Source organism: Calypte anna, chromosome Z, assembly GCF_003957555.1.
Source record: "Calypte anna isolate BGI_N300 chromosome Z, bCalAnn1_v1.p, whole genome shotgun sequence".
Taxonomy (NCBI): domain Eukaryota; kingdom Metazoa; phylum Chordata; class Aves; order Apodiformes; family Trochilidae; genus Calypte; species Calypte anna.
The window spans coordinates 20,970,068-20,986,406 of NC_044274.1; the positions used below are offsets into that span (position 1 = coordinate 20,970,068).

Here is a 16,339-nt window from a genome sequence, read left to right on the forward strand (position 1 = left end):
AAGAACCTCATTTAGCATACTTTCATGGTTTTTTGTGTATTATTTTGTGCCTTGAAATGCACAGTGAGAAAAGAAGTTAAAATTGCATTTTGAGTGTTCAGTGTGAGGGCTGCTTTTGAGTGATGTGTTGAGACCAAATGAGCCAGATCTTGCTATCCAAATTGTCTTAAATAACAAGTAAAACATCTCAGTTGTCACACCAGAAGATAAGAGCCTGCAAGATAAGCTTTAATTATTCTTTGCATTTCGGTGATTTCTACAGAATTTGCACATTAGCCTTTGTCTTAATGTCCTTTTTCAGGCATGCTATCTGGTTTAACCCTTCTTGCTGAAGCACACCCCTTGTGCACTGGCAACCTCTATGGCTTGGCTGCAAATGTAATCTCTTGATGATTATCTGTATTTGCTAGGTTTTACCTGTTTTGGCTGATCCCTTTCTTCTCTCCTCAGGTGTTTATGCACTGGATAGTATCATGCAAAACTGGTTTACACTTTTCACTCCAACGGAAGCCACTAGTATTGTTGCTACAACAGTGATGTCCAACAGCACTATTGTCCGTCTGCACCTGGACTGCCATCAGCAAGAGAAATTGGCCAGCAGTGCTAGGACACTTGCTCTGCAGTGTGCCATGAAGGATCCTCAAAACTGTGCCCTCTCTGCACTGACCTTATGTGAAAAGGATCACATAGCTTTTGAGACTGCTTACCAAATCGTTCTAGATGCTGCTACAACCAGCATGAGCTACTCACAGCTTTTTACTATAGCACGATACATGGAGCACCGTGGTTACCCTATGCGGGCCTACAAGCTGGCCACTTTGGCCATGACGCATCTCAACCTGAGTTACAATCAGGACACACACCCTGCCATTAATGACGTTCTGTGGGCATGTGCACTCAGCCACTCCCTTGGGAAAAATGAGCTAGCAGCTATAATACCTCTGGTTGTCAAAAGTGTCAAATGTGCAACAGTACTGTCAGACATTTTACGTAGGTGTACTTTGACCACTCCTGGTATGGTGGGACTTCATGGAAGGAGGAACTCTGGTAAGCTTATGTCACTGGACAAAGCCCCTTTACGGCAACTCTTGGATGCCACGATTGGAGCCTACATTAATACAACTCATTCACGTCTCACTCACATCAGCCCACGGCACTATAGTGAGTTTATAGAGTTCCTCAGTAAGGCCCGAGAGACCTTCTTAATGGCTCATGATGGTCACATACAGTTTACACAATTTATTGACAACCTAAAACAAATCTACAAAGGCAAGAAGAAACTGATGATGTTGGTTCGTGAACGGTTTGGTTGACAAAAATGTGTGAATGGGGGGGCTGTGGGGTGGGAGGGGTGGTTTGTTTTTACTTGAGCCTGCCTTTCTATCTTTTTAACTTAAAGAAACAGAGCCACACCGGTATTATATGTGTATAGTTATATTGAGTTTGCAAACAAAACTGTCATGTTGTGAGAGTTTGTATGGTTTGGTTTTTTTTCCTTTTTTCTGTTTTGTATGAGAGAGGTTAAAAAATGTTTGGTTTACACTGAGTATATGTTGTCAAGTGGCAAAAGCCCACATTGCTCTCCTGTCCTTTCTGTATATGTTCACAGCCTCAAAAACAAACATATATTGCAATGGCTTTAAAAACCAAACAAAACACCTCCATCCTGTGATAAGTACCTCGAATGGATTCAGCTTTACTCTTTTGTAACTCATCCTTACATTTCAGCATATTTAAACAAACCAACAAACGAAATACTAATAGTTAAAAGGCTGACCACGTGGCTTTGCAGTGCTGTTCATCCAGAAGCATGGCACACGATGCTTGTGCATGTGGAAACTTAGCGACTGTCAACATACATTCTCAGGGATTTATCAAAAAAATTAAAAAAAGAATGAGAGCATTTATTGTACTGTATATATATTATAGTATATGTCTGAATATTGAGAAATATAACATTAACTAATTTATAAAAAAATCTATGTATTGCAAAATACTTGAAGCTGCAGTAGCTTGGTTTTAAACAAAAAACCTATCGGAAGGACTAAAGTGCGCCTTGCTTCAGGGTTGGCTCAGGTGGTGAACTATATGCTGGGCATCTATGCAGAGCCACCTTTGGATTGCATGGTTGGACTGATACCTATTGGGGAAATTTTATATATATATATTTATACAACTCGTGTATACATATATATGTATACACACATACACACGTGCTTGTAACAGGCACTATAGTAAAGAGGGACAACAAAAATACACAGCCAGAGCAGCAAGCCTTAGCATTAAGAATACAGTATGCCAGAATTGGGGTTTGTGCCTCCTAGCCTAGAAAACTTAAAGAAATACCCTTTTTGACACAAAGCGCAAAATGTTTTCCTAAATGATTGACATGATACATTACGCCTTTGCAGTGAACTAATAATAAGCTAACCTTTGTGCACAAATAACATATATATATATTATATATATATATTCTGCATAGGTATTTTGACTTTGTGCAGGACAGAAAGTTGTGTAGGTATGACTGTTCTACTTTTCAGTTGGGTTTTTTAATATATTTTATTTTCTCTAGAATTACTCAAACAAAAGCAGCCTTCTATCTTGCCTTGTCTTAATGCTTTAAAATAACCAAACTGGAGATCTAACTACCAAACTGTTCATTATATTATTAAATACCAATTTTGGTTACAGTGTAGTGTCTTTACTTTAGCTGATGGTTCTGTATCCTTGTGCTTTTTAAAACAGTTTTTATGTTTTGGTGCAAAAGTTGTCCAGTGTCTCTTGTTCCCTTCATTAGAGAACATGCTAGAGGTATGTTTGTAGGTATTTTTCTTTAGAAAAAGTATTTCATGCTCTCCATTTTATTTATTATAATAGGTAAAAAGGTTGTACTTCATCACCCATGTAAACATGCTCATGAAGTTGAAAGTAATTAAGATTTGATACACTGATATCAATTTATTTATGTAACTAAATCACTGTTTTATAAACTTGTTAATGATCAACAGTTTTTTTGTTTTGATTAAAATTAGTTTTTTGAAAGTTGATTCTGCCTCATTTATTATATCTGCTTCTGGAGTTCAACTGTGTTGGTATAGTTCAGAGATCTTAAATACCTGGCTTGAAACTTCACTGTGTTGTGGTGGTGAGCAATACCATCATCAAGCCCAGGAAGTCTGCGTTGTGTTACTGAAAAATCTGTTGAGGAATAGCACTGTTCACAGCTGGTGGTGCAAGAAAGTGATGTGTCAGATGAGGGGCTGAATGTTGCCCATGGCTGAAAATGTGTCATCTATACAGTGAACAGTAAGCCTTGATAGATTGCCCTTCTAGGATGGTGGGCTGTTTACACTCAGTGGATTATCTAGGTGACCATGAGAGTTGAGTTGTGTTTCAAATAGGTACTAGGACAGTTTTTGCTGTTCTCGGATTGGCTTTTCTAAAGTGAGCGGTGTATTTTCTGCCATGCAGCTCATGCCACACAGCATGGAGTTCTTTCTTACCAGCTAACATTTCTGCTTTATTTGAGCCTTTACTCAGTAGGACTTGTGTGGGTTTGACTTGTGTGTGTTCTCCATACAATTTGGCATCATTGAAAATTGAAGAGGAGCTTTCTGTTTTACCAGTGTCTTTATAATCTCGGGAATGCTATAACAAATTAATCATATTTGACTTCATGATCTGAACACCAGTTTTTGGGTTTTGTTTTTGTTTGTTTATTTGTTTGTTTTTGTTTGTTTGTTTGTTTGTTTGTTGAGTATCTTCAACTGAAAGGAGAATTGGTGTGCAGCAAGCAATTCTCAGAGGCCAGGGTACCAATGAATCGTGACAGTGAGATTTATATCTCTGGAAGATGAAGGAAAAGGTCTGAATATTTGTACAACTTATCATGTAAAATGTTGTCAAGTACAAAGCCTTGCTAACAGCTGAGTTGTCCTCACCTTTGGTACCAACCTTCTTAACACTTCCAAGTGTTGTATACTCATTGCATTTTTGCTTTCTTTGAATTTTCTGCTATAGGCAGTAAGGAACAGGATGGATTCTCAGTTCAGTAATTGGTTTTGTGTGTTTTGGAGTTTTTTGTCTCTTTACAAATATTGCAGGATTATGGATACTTTAGATTATGCAGATTGTAAAATCGAAGTCTTTTTGAAGACCAGGCTTAGAATTAAATTCAGTCCTGATGGTGTCACCTGCTTTCGATGAATACAATGGCTTACTCTTCCAGAACTCGTGGAAGTTTATCTGGCTTGGTTTCATGACCAAGTAAATTCTCCTGTGTCCACAGTAGAGCTGTGCAATGTCTCAACAGGGGCTTGGCCAGACTGTCTATCTGTCTATCAAACACGTTTAGATATGTACTGCTTTCATATTGTTGAGGTAGGAAGAACCTGGGAATGAGATTAGAAAACCACCAAACAAATCTATCAATCATTTCTGTAATTTCTGAAATTACATATTGCAGTTAATTCTGAACCATAAGGAAGCCCAATTAGAATCCAATGTATCAAATTTATTTCTTCAGAGCCATGTTATTAAGACACACAACTGAATACCACTGCTATCATTGTCTCCAGATGTTTGAGTGCTTTTCAATACTCCTTTAAATGAAAACTTTTAAACTCCAGGATTGCTGTCCAGTAGTGAAGGGGATGGACCATGATTCTTCTTTATCATAAGCTACCATTAAATCTTCATTCTTTTGCTGAGTAGTATGAAATCTTGAAAATGTATTATTACTTCTGAATTATGACATTGTCTTGAAGACCAAAAACCTGACTTTTGCCTGCAGGTGTGTTTTCAGATTTCCTTTGATTCAGTGAGAAGAGAAGCCAGAGAACTTTTTCTTGACCAAATTACATTACCTTCATTTAGCTTTTTAGTGTTTCAACACTTGCTCAATTTCGACATCTAGGTTTCCTATTAGATAAAATCCACAACTTCTCGTCATGAAAAAGACAAAGAAAATTACATATGGGAGACTTAGACTTTAAGGTGTAGATGAAATCCAAGACAGCTTCCCTTGGATTACTTCCTGTCTTATTCTCAAAATCTTTTCTTTTTAATGCTATGTCAGTAGAGCTAAATCTGAATTGCAAACACATGAAAAGAGATTTATTAGACTGTTTGAGAGAATTCTGAGGCCAAGAGCTGCAACAAGAAGACTGGAACTGTATCTCACCAGGGTTGTCTCGTAGAAGGATGGAGCCCTTTTAAGACAATGCATCTGTTAATGGGTTGAGTCAGTGCTTTTGGTGACTAAGTGGCAGTTATTGGAGTGGAGGTGAAATGCTAGAGAGCCTACAGAAAGTAAAATTTGATTCTTAGTGTTATTATGGATAGAAGATACTCTTGAGTGCTTTGCTTTATTATATTTCTTTCTATAGAAAACCCATATTGTTTTGTTTTCTTTATATAGCCATACAAACTTTTTTTTTTTTTGCAAGCTTTCAAAAGCCTCTGTACAAGTAACTTTTAGTAATGTTTTAATGTTCCTTCACATTAGTTTGAGTTACAGTTTTCCTCCAGGTTTGTCCAGTAGCAATTAAGTTTTTCATATAAGTGGGTTTAAGTAACATAAATGCATCAAAACTAGGGTGCTGCCTGCATTTGCTTTCTGGGTTGTGCCAGCTTCGATCTGTTCTTCTATAGAGTCGATTTGTGCAAGAAGTAAATTTATTTCACTGGTGTGCTTTCAATTTAATTGAAATCAGAATTTTCACTGAAAAATCATTCAGCCTTCCATTTCTGCTTTAAAAATCAAAGTCCTGATAGCTTATCAACTTTTAATGCTGGATATAATTTTGAGAAGTAGCAATATAGCTGATATTGTTGTCTCAAAATAACTGACATGAATATGTTTATGGAATTGGGAAATACAAAATCCTCAGTCTCTTGCTTTGAAGTTCCAGTTAGAGAGAAAGTGGACATTTTTCCATCCTTTTTAAGTGCTTATCTCCTTGAAAATATACTTTTTGAAAGGATAAAAGGGGAGGCAAAGAGCACAAAGCTGTTGTTGTGTCCAGCCCTGGCTTCATGACAATGCAATGGGTAGTAGAGATTTAGGTACATTACAGCATGTTGCAGACTACACTGAACATGAGATGAAAAGCTTTATAAGATTCTTAATTGAAGAAACAAGTGTCAGGAGTAGCTTTACTTGAGAGAAAAGGTTGTTTTGACTCCCCTGTAGAAATGCACATGGGAAGACAAGTGTCTTTTGGGCTGTAACCATCAAGTAGCACCTAGCTATCAGCTTTGATCTATCCTTACAGGCAATATCAGTAAATATTTAGTAAAAGTAGACATTGTATGCTGCAAGAATGAAAAAAAGCAGCCTTAAAAACAAAATTACATCTTACATGCTTGTGGTCTGATGGTGTAAAATGAGCAATAGAGGTATTGTGTAGTAACTGTGGTATTGGTAGGTATCTGTGGAGCTGTGAATGAGAAGGATGTGTCGTTTGGTCACACTTACTGTGGGGGCCAGCACGCTGAGAGCTAAGACAGCAGAAACAGCACTGTCTGCCTTTCCACATCTCTGACCTTGGATTGTTTGTCTACCCCAGAAACCTTGGTTTGGTGTCCCAGCAATCAAAGGCAAATCAGTGTTCATAGAAGGATTCTGGAAAGCCAAAAAATGGGTGAGGGTGATTAAGGACAGAGCTAAATATTCCTCTGGTAAAGCTGCTGGAATTATACCAAGGCTAACCCTGGCAAGCACTTTTGCAAAGCCTGTTAGTTACAAGAACAACAGTGGTGAGAGTAGTGCCAAATTCTGCCCAGTCAGTGGGCAGGAAAAGTCCTTTGGGGTTTGTGGCCTCAAATTCCAGATAAGCTAAATCTCGTTAAGCAGCACGACTGTTTTTAATGCTTGCTTTGTCGACTAGCTTTTCCAGTGTGCAGCTAAACTGCAACTCATGTCATGTGCATTACAAATGGTGTCACTGAAACCCTTTGTGCCCTCTGAAAATTAAGGGGAAAAGGTTGGCTTTACTCAGGCTGTCTTTCCTACATGTTAAGGAACCCTTAGCAAAACAAACCAACTCAGGAGGCTAAAACTGCAACAGGGAAAATTGCATGAGAATCTTTCCCAGCAAGATCCTATTTGTGTATGCTTAACAGCAGCCTTCCACTTAAATGTGTGGAAATCATGGTCTCTGAAGAGCCTCTAATTGATGGTTTAAACATGTTTAGTAGCTCAGTATGGTATAAAAATACCCCAACATGGAGGACATGATTGTCCTGCTAGACTTGCTGCTGAAAAGAACAAATGTACTTGAAGAACAGTTTTTTACACAGGCATCCTCAGCCTGCCTCACCACGAAGACAGTGGTGTGAAAGGAAGCTCTTACTGACTGTGGTGTGAAAACGTTCACCCTCTCTGTCTGATTTTGGTGAGAGAAAGGCTAAGGAGGTACTTTTAGAAAGGTTTTTTTTAGTTTGGTTTTTTTTTGGAGGTTTTGGGTTTTTTTCTCTGAATTGAAAAGCCTTTTTTCTCTGGATACCTGGTAGCTGATTTCCAGGTATGGTGTGGATGCAGCAGTAGCCATGTGAAGATTCTGCCCATTTACTCAGGATGTTTTTGCTCTAACACCCCTCTGTGTCAATATAAATGTCTGAGTCAACACATACTTCAAAACATATTAAGTTTCTCAAACCATTCTCAGGAGCTCAGGATTTAAATTAAAAACATTAGGTACTACAAGGTTTTTGATACTCTGCTGTAGGCAGTATTGTTTGGCTGATGCTTAGTCATTCAGGAGGTCTTTCATAAACTATCTCTAAGTCATGCAATTAACAACTAAGATGCTTAATAGACATGTTGGGAAATTTTAGTATAAGATGATACCTAAATACAGAAAAAGAAAGTTCATCTTTGCCTTATTTCACACTTACTACAATTATTTCACTCGCCGAGCCCTCTAGAAGTTTCTCATCCTTCTGCCTTCTCCTTTCTTCATTTCTCATGGATTGCTAGCTAGCTGCCTCAGGGAGTCTCTGCCTTTAAGACAAATGTCAAGCAAAGCTAAAATCTACCAGTACTTTTCGAACGGATAGATAAATTTTCCTTAGCTACTAAAATACACTGTTTACTTATGCCCATAATTTTTATTGTTTTACTGAAATTAATGGGACATTCAAAGTTGTGGTATTTAATACACTTCTAGAATACCTTTTCTTTTAAAAACTTTAGGATCTTTGTTTTACAGTTATTTTCTCTCCTAATGTGTTACACAGGGTTTTTTCCTGTGGCTAGCATCTGCTGCTGCGGAGCGCCCCATCACGTCTCACTGACTTCCAGTGCCTGGAAACCTCACTCACAAGGAAAACGCTATAGAACTGGCAGAGGAATTTGTTTCTGCAAAGCCCTCATCCGAAGACAAATCTAATTATAAACTTCAGTACTCCCTGAGTTCTAGCATAGAGGAGATAATTTTTCATAGGGTAAGTCTACAGCTTTAATACTGAGCTGACTGCTGCTGATGCACTAATAACTTAGCAGTGTGGCTGAGCTTGCTTGCTGTTATACAGCAGAGAGCCTTCTAGCAACCTCTGCTCTTTGGTAACTGTAAAATAAGAGCTAATAGAGAACAACTGGTTGTCGCATTGTCACCAGTAGTGCCAGAAAGTAAATCTCGCTCTTCTTCCAGTGGGACTGTCGGGCTTCTCTTCAGCGTCACCACTACTTGAGGAGGAAAAAAAAAAAAAAAAAAGGGAGAGAAGTGGATGGAGGTTTAAGATGGCTACAGGAGAGCTTTTTATCACAAAAGGCTGTCCCTCGAGCCATGGTATGAGGCTCCAGCAGAAGACTACGTAGAGAAAGAAAGGAGAAAAATGAGAGGCAGAAACCAGACGAGAAACACACTGAAGAGAGGAGGAACCTGAAGAGGGAAAGTGAGAAGGAGAATTGCGAGGTAATGGATATCTTAATTTTTAAAAGTTGTAGAAAAAGATATTTCCTTGACAAGCGTATGAACATACCCTCTGCAATAAAGCCCTCTTTTGCAACAGGAAAGTGTTCCGTTTTGCAGGAAGAAGTGAACACCCGGTGCTGTCTTCCTCTGAAATTTCTACAGCTCATAAATTCAAAATGTTTTGGATTGGCCTTGCTTACAACATCCACAGAGCATAAACAAGCTCTTTCGAGACACGTTTCCTCATTTGTGTCTGCCATCATGCAGGACATGGCAAAATTAAAATTTTTAAGCCTTCTATACCGCATACGATATGAATCAGAGGAATCAAAATGGAGAAGGGAAAGGCATAGGAGGGGAAATGAGCTGGCAGTTAACTCGTTTGATGCCACTGAAAAAAACCAAAATTCTTCGAGATATGTAGTGGTATAACTAAGGGAAGCAACTCAGCCCATGCTGAACTCACCTTCTCACATTTAAGAGAGCAGTGTGCTCTTCTCCAGCTGTAACTTTTGTGATTTTCTATTCCATCAGAAGAAGCCCCGTGACTTTGGAGGATGGTTTTCAGTTCAAGTCTAAACTCTTCACAGGCTGCTTCACTAAGAGATTCCCACCATCTTGTGAGAGTCTAAGCGAGCCCTGTAACTTTGTAAGAGGCAGTGACATTCTCACTGCTTTCAGGCCTTTTCTGCTGTATCCTTGTTCAGTTGACTCTTGGTTTTGGCTTGCTTTTTAGTAAATAACTAACTTCGTTGAAGTGGGGCACTGCACTAATAGGATTTGTGAGAAAATGGGATGTACCTCCAAAAGATTCCTGAAGGATCCTAACACAGCTAAACTGTGGTTCAAAGCAGGCAATTCAGTTATTTAGGTTAAGAAGCTAATGCAAGTTAGCCTATTTTTCAATCAAGTACATTAAAAGGAAGAAAGAAGCAAACCCTGGCTTGCTCCATCAAGCCAGTAGTGAGTTCATATTGTAAACTGATTTTGGCCCCTCACTGGTACTATATTGTGATAATACACCTCATGACGGCTGCCTAAGCGCTTACTTCACAAATAGCCTCGACTACTGTCTGCATTAAGCATTACTTCTAATTGATTTTTCAAATGAAAAAGACTACTTGTTTAAGGAAATGTGCACTTTAAAAAAAATAAATAAAAATAAAAAAATAAAAACCCCCAAACTTTGCACACATGCGTGACATATGTTTTATGCTGTGACTACTTATTTCAACCGCTGCAAACCCTCTGTGATTCTTTTCCTACTCTGAAGAGCAGATGGTTTAACTACAGAAAGCTGGTACTTTCTGGTAAAGAAAGTTCCTTTCTAGCCTGTGTATAAATATGTTATTACTTTTTCATAAGGCACAGGATCAGCTGCATGCGCTATATCTGCTAAATCCTTCGGCACGTTTCGAACTAGAAATATTTCAACTTAGGTGTCATAGATTAACTGCCTTCTTAAAAGCAAGACAAATGCTCCAGCTTCTCGGTTTTGCCGAGCGAGAGTGCCCTCCCGTGGAGCGGGAGTCCCGCTGGATAAGAGGGAGGTGTCCCCTCGCAGGTCCCCCAACCCCGGAGCCCCGTTCTTTCCGTGCCAGAAAAGTCTTCTGAAGGTCGGGGCAAAACTAGATTTTGCTTTCGGATTCAGTGAACGAAACAAACCAGCCTCATGAGCGGCTGGATGGGGGATCAGGATGGGCAGCGGGGAGCAGCAGGTCGGGACCTTTCCCTTCCAGGCCCGTGCCCTCAAGCAGTGCGAAAGACGGCAGGCACAGCGAGGCGGTGGGGCTTAGGAAATTTCTTCCCTTGTACCTGATGGAGGAGCATTTCTGTCACTTTGTGCTGCCAACCTCTCGCCGAGCCCTCTAGAAGTTTCTCATCCTTCTGCCTTCTCCTTTCTTCATTTCTAATGGATTGCTAGCTAGCTGCCTCGGGGAGTCTCTGCCTTTAAGACAAATGCCAAGCAAAGCTAAAATCTACCAGTATTGCATCATCGTAGCAGCCTACCTTTCTAGCGCGGATAGACAACCAGAGCCAGACGCTACACTGTATCCTACATGAATTACATTTGAACAAGGACTCAAAGACCAAGGGAAAGGCGCAGTGTGATCCCTGGTTAATAGCATAGAATGCAGAAAGGTCTCTTCCCAATGATGATTATCTTATTTGCGAAAATATTCATTACAAGGAAAACCTTCGAGATTTAAGCGGTCAAATGATGTATCGTGAGAGCATTCAGACAAGATTATCTGCAAATGAGTGAATACAATTAAGTGAGACACCTAATGTTCTGTGTGGATACCACCACCTAGTGCCAAAGGACTGTGATTTCAACGTGTTGTTTTTATGGATATATATATGTAACATTCTGGAAGGAATATATTGTTATTTAGGGGGCATTTTGCATTTCTCTGGTGTTTGTGTCTGAATCCACCATCCTCTTACAGATACTTGCCTAAAACCGACACTGAACTTAAGAGTTTCTAAAATATTCTACTGGGTTTTGAATCTCTGGCTATGATGACACTGACCGAAGGTTTTCATAGTGCTGAAGCAAATTAGATGGCAAGTGCAGCACAGACAGCGACGTACAAGAAGGCTAGTTCTTTCAGCGCCAACGCCACTGCATGTCTGTGATTCAATACGATCAACAGTTTTGGATGCCCAGCAGCTCAGATGACATTCTATGACAATAAGGAAAAACTGGATGATAGAAGCCAACAATATAATTAGAAAAATCCTGGTTTTTACGTGGTAACTCTGTCAATTGTTGATTTATAGCTGGTTTCCTTTGGACCTATGGGTGAACACCATGGTTTTTGGGAATCTTTGTGATAGAATGCTAAAGGACTACTTAAGTAGGAAGATTACAAAGGAAAGAGCCTCTGGGTGAAGATGCCTCTGGACACGAAAACTTCCTTGGCTTACTAGCCACCCACACAAAGGCACAAAGAGGTCATAACACAAGGCAACATTATCATCATATTTCACTGGAAAAAAATGGTACACTTCAACATTTTTCTTTTTTGTTTGTTTGTTTTTTGTTTTTGTTTGGGTTTTTTTTGTTTGTTTGTTTTGTTTAAATAACTGGTACAAAAAAAAAAAATTTGATTTATGGAAGGCATAAAAATTATGCTTAGACTGTCAGAACCAGTCTGTTGCTTTTTCCCTACCTTTTTGACCACAGTTTGGCAGTGTTGTAATTAACCGTGAGAGAGTCCGGGTCTAGATAAAGCAAAGTAGACGCAAGTGGGCAAATTGGGTCTGGAAAACAGGTAGGGGAGATGTGGAAATCTCTAGGCAGACCAGCATAACTCTGCTCGCTACTGCTTGCTCACCTCAGCTAAATGGCAAATATTTCCTCAGACCGTGTATCATGCCCTTACCATGGTGAAACGCAAAACTTCAACTGCTACCACCAGTGATTTATGCCATTCTAGAGTAGAGGTCTGCATTGATACCCTTATTGCTCTCACAAAGTGGATTACGAAGAGAGGGATTTTTGTTTTGTTTTGAAGGGAGTATAGCATGCATTTCTTACCTATTTCGTCGCTTCAAAGGTACCACTGACTATGTAGAGACACAAAAAATTGCTTAGGAAAGCTTCTAAAAAATCATGCATCGTCAGACTGTTAACACTAGATGTATTCACTTCCTTTTACATAGTTACACATCAACACACCGGAAACAACATGGAAAACTAAAGAAAGAAGACCAAAGGTCAGTCCTCTGCCATGGAAAAGACTAACAGGAATAAAACGACAGAGATAGCAGCAACGACAACAACTTGAGTCCAGACGTGGAAAGGGCCTTGTACAAACACAGGCGACAGTGCAGCACCCTGGGCCAGAGAGTCAGTGCAAAAAGCTCTTGAAACAAGAGCTTTTTTTTTCAAACATTTGAAAAACACAGTTCTCTGAACACAGAGCAGGATCTGTGAGAGCAGGATCTGAGAAGAGCTTTTATTTCTTTCACAAAAGTACTGAACTGGACAAGAAAAAACCATCTATATAACTGGGCAATAGGGAACTCAAAGTACTTCAGGTGCTTCTTGCACATTTACTGATTCTTAAGTGGAAGAAACCACCTATTATTAATTTTGCAATTTTTTTCTATACTGCAAGAGTTTCTCATGATGACTGAGAAGCTGCAGTATTGTGGTGGCTCCCTTTAAAAATCTCTTCTTAGTAATAGATATGTTGGTAATCTTCTTTTAGTCTTGTAAGCCACCACATGTTCCTTTGACCTGTCTGTTGACTGCCCTGCATAGACATTGAATACCAGCTGCATTCACAGAGCTAGAGAAATATTTTCCCAGTTTAGCTTTATAAATAAAGTATTTCGTATGAATATGATTGTAAAAATGTACCATGATTAATCATATTTGCTCACTAGTGTTGTGAAAGAGTTGAAATGCTTAATAATCAATAGTCTTTAAGTTATCGAGAAGGTAGGCTGATATTCCTAACTTGATTTTGACATCTAGAGATAGTGAATTAAGAATCTTAGTGTGTGTGTGAAATGCAAGTAGATGTTTGCAAGGTAGTGTTTGCTGAAAATGGAAGATTTCCTGCTAGCAGTTGGATCATAACCAATGCATAATAATTTTCTATAATTTTTGATATCTTACTAATCTAAAAGCAGCCAAAGTTTTAAACTGAATGCCAAAGCTTCAGTGACTGTATTATTTATATGTATGTCAGAAGCACCATGGACTGATGCTAGAAAAAATAGATATGTGCCACTCTGGTAATTTTGCACACATTATTTTAGATCTCATGAATATTCTTGCTAAAAAATGGTCAGAGAAACTCTGTATTAGTGGTCCAATAAAATGGAAAGATGTACATAACTACGTTTTCCGGTGCCTCAATTAAAAATGTGTAACAGTTTTGGACCTCAAGGCTTTAGTTCTTCTACTTAATACACAACTGCATATGTATTGGTAATCAAAACTGAAAACAGAATACATTTAGAATATTAACTAAGAAAGACCTGGTACTCAGGAGAACAGTCTTGGATGATTTATCTTCAAAAATGCAACACTTACTTAAAAACCAGCCAATCAGAGACTTTTATTTGCATAATGCTTCACCATGTTTTTAAAATACTTGAATTTTGTTTCTTCTATTGCTGTTCATTTTCTAGGCACACACAGGTGATTTTCTGGCCATTGCTGACATGAAAACCTCCATGCATGCTTTATGGCAATATGCAATCTCTCACCTGTCACAAAGGCTACAACAAAATTTGGGGTCGTATTTTCATGAGTGAACTGCAAATATGTATTTGAAGTTTAGAACATTTTAAAATGATCTGTTAGACTGAGGTCAAAGTATTTCAAAGAATACAGGATTAACTACAGATTGATACAAATTTAGGTTCTATTTTTTATTTTGGAGTAGCACCTGATTTTGTAAATACTTACGGTGTGTACATGTTTCTAAGATACACCATCTTTACCTCAGTGGGGTGGCCTGATTGCTTTTGTGTGCAAAAGCAATAATTCATTTCTGCAGTGACAGAACTCACATAATTTTCCTGAAAATTATATATAATTTACCTCTCATTTTTATGGGATACCATAAAGATTATGGTATACATATGGGATATATAACACATACACTATGGGATGCAGACCAAATATTATTAAAAATAGTTTATAATTTCTTATTTACCTATTTCAAATGAACTGTCTTTTAATTACTCTTACAGTCTGAAAAAGTTTATTTTTACATTACATAAAAAGATTCAATCAGATTTATCACAAATGTAAGTTATACAGAGACCAAGCCATAGCAATCCAAGCCTGTCCTAGTTACTTCTCCTGACTAAAACTCAACTATAAATAGTATGTCTATATGTAGAATTTGTCTAAAAAGAACATAATAAAATATCCAGTGCAAGTCATTAAAATGTTGTGGCATTATAGTGGGTAGTCTCTGCCTTTTTCTTATATAAGTCAAACATTTGTTGCATTTTAGTTTTGTTTCAAAAATATCTATACTTTAAAAAGGGCATAATTCTGTTTCAATTAGAAGAGCGCTTTTTAAAGACACTGGACCCTTTGTGATGGTATTTCTATCACACTTTTCCAAAGAGAGGTATTTCTTTACAAGTGTTGGACAGTAGTCTAAATTAAGCAGACAGTGACTATACTAAAAAGCCAAAGTAGTTCTGCTGGATATATCTCAATACCTTTAATACTGTATTTCCACCATAAACATAACAAGTAATGTTTTCTGTGAATACAGACCTAGATCTTTCCATTAAAACATAAAGGTATGCAAGGATAAGAGATTATGGCCCAGATTTAAAAAGTGTTAAACTTTCTTTCATTTAATATTTCCTTAATACTTAATCAAAAAGGTGCTTTATACATTAGAGCCAGTACAAGTAGCAATCAAGTTGAGCCAGATGGATGTTGATGTTTGTTTTAACACTCTGGCAGTTCCTCTTCTGGCTTTTGTGTGGGCATATATACAGAATCACAGAATAGCTGGAGTCACAAGGAGCCTTCAAAGATCATCTAGTTCCAACCCCTCTGCCATGGGCACAGACACCTTCCACTAGACCAAGGTGATCAAATCCCCATCCAGTCTGGAGCTGAATACTTCTAGGGATGGGACATCCACAACTTTTCCCAGCAACCTGTTCTAATGTCTCACTGCTCTCATGACAAAATAATTCTATCTTTTATCCAATACAAACCTACTCTCATTCTACTTGCAACCATAGCCCCTTGTCCTGTCACTACAGGCACTAGTATAAAGTCTCCATCTTTGCTATAAACATTCCTTTTATATACTAAAGGCCATGGTAGGGCTTCCCTATAGCTTTCTCTTCTCCAGGCTAAACAATCCTGACTTTCTCAGCCTTTCCTCATAGAAGAGCTGCTCTTCCCCTCCCACAGGAGAAGGGAAGAATCACTTCCCCTGACCTGTTGGCCAACACCTCCAAGTCCTTCTCCACAGGGCTGCTTTCTCTATATGCACACAAGTACATGTACATATAAAACCTGTAGGAAATAGGAGCCATAATTTCTTGACTCTGATTCACTGGCTATTGTTCACGTTTTAGTATGAGACCAACATTAGAGACAGGGAGAATATTTGAAGCAAAAACGGTGACAGGTTAGGTGGGAAGGAACAGTTCTGAGGGGATGGAGTAGTGTCAGCTGTCATTATTTATCCATTGCCATGTAGATTGAGGGGTTATTTTTTAATAGGCTAGTTTTGCTGGTCAAGAAGAGGCTGTGTGTTGCATGATAGCTGTGATGCAGTTCCAGGTGACCTGGAAGCTGTGCAGGAAAGGCATTTAAATTGGTAATGGCTTCACCACATTGGGAACTGCCCTCAGAGGAGAAAACCAAGGGATTTAATCAATTGGCTTGCCTGAGGTACAAATGTCATAATAGG

At 38.6% G+C, this 16,339-nt stretch overlaps 1 protein-coding gene across 4 annotated transcripts in view; it reads left to right on the top strand.

Annotated features, from left to right (window-relative positions):
* Positions 1 to 3,047, top strand: part of ZSWIM6 (zinc finger SWIM-type containing 6) — a 120,668-nt gene extending 117,621 nt beyond the window's left edge. For all 4 annotated transcript variants that reach the window (XM_030467540.1, XM_030467537.1, XM_030467538.1 and 1 more), the window contains one exon: positions 451 to 3,047. In XM_030467540.1, coding sequence (XP_030323400.1) covers positions 451 to 1,313 — 863 coding nt within the window. In that variant the 3' untranslated portion in view covers positions 1,314 to 3,047. The remainder of the gene's footprint in view (positions 1 to 450) is intronic.
* Positions 3,048 to 16,339: the final 13,292 nt, after the last annotated feature.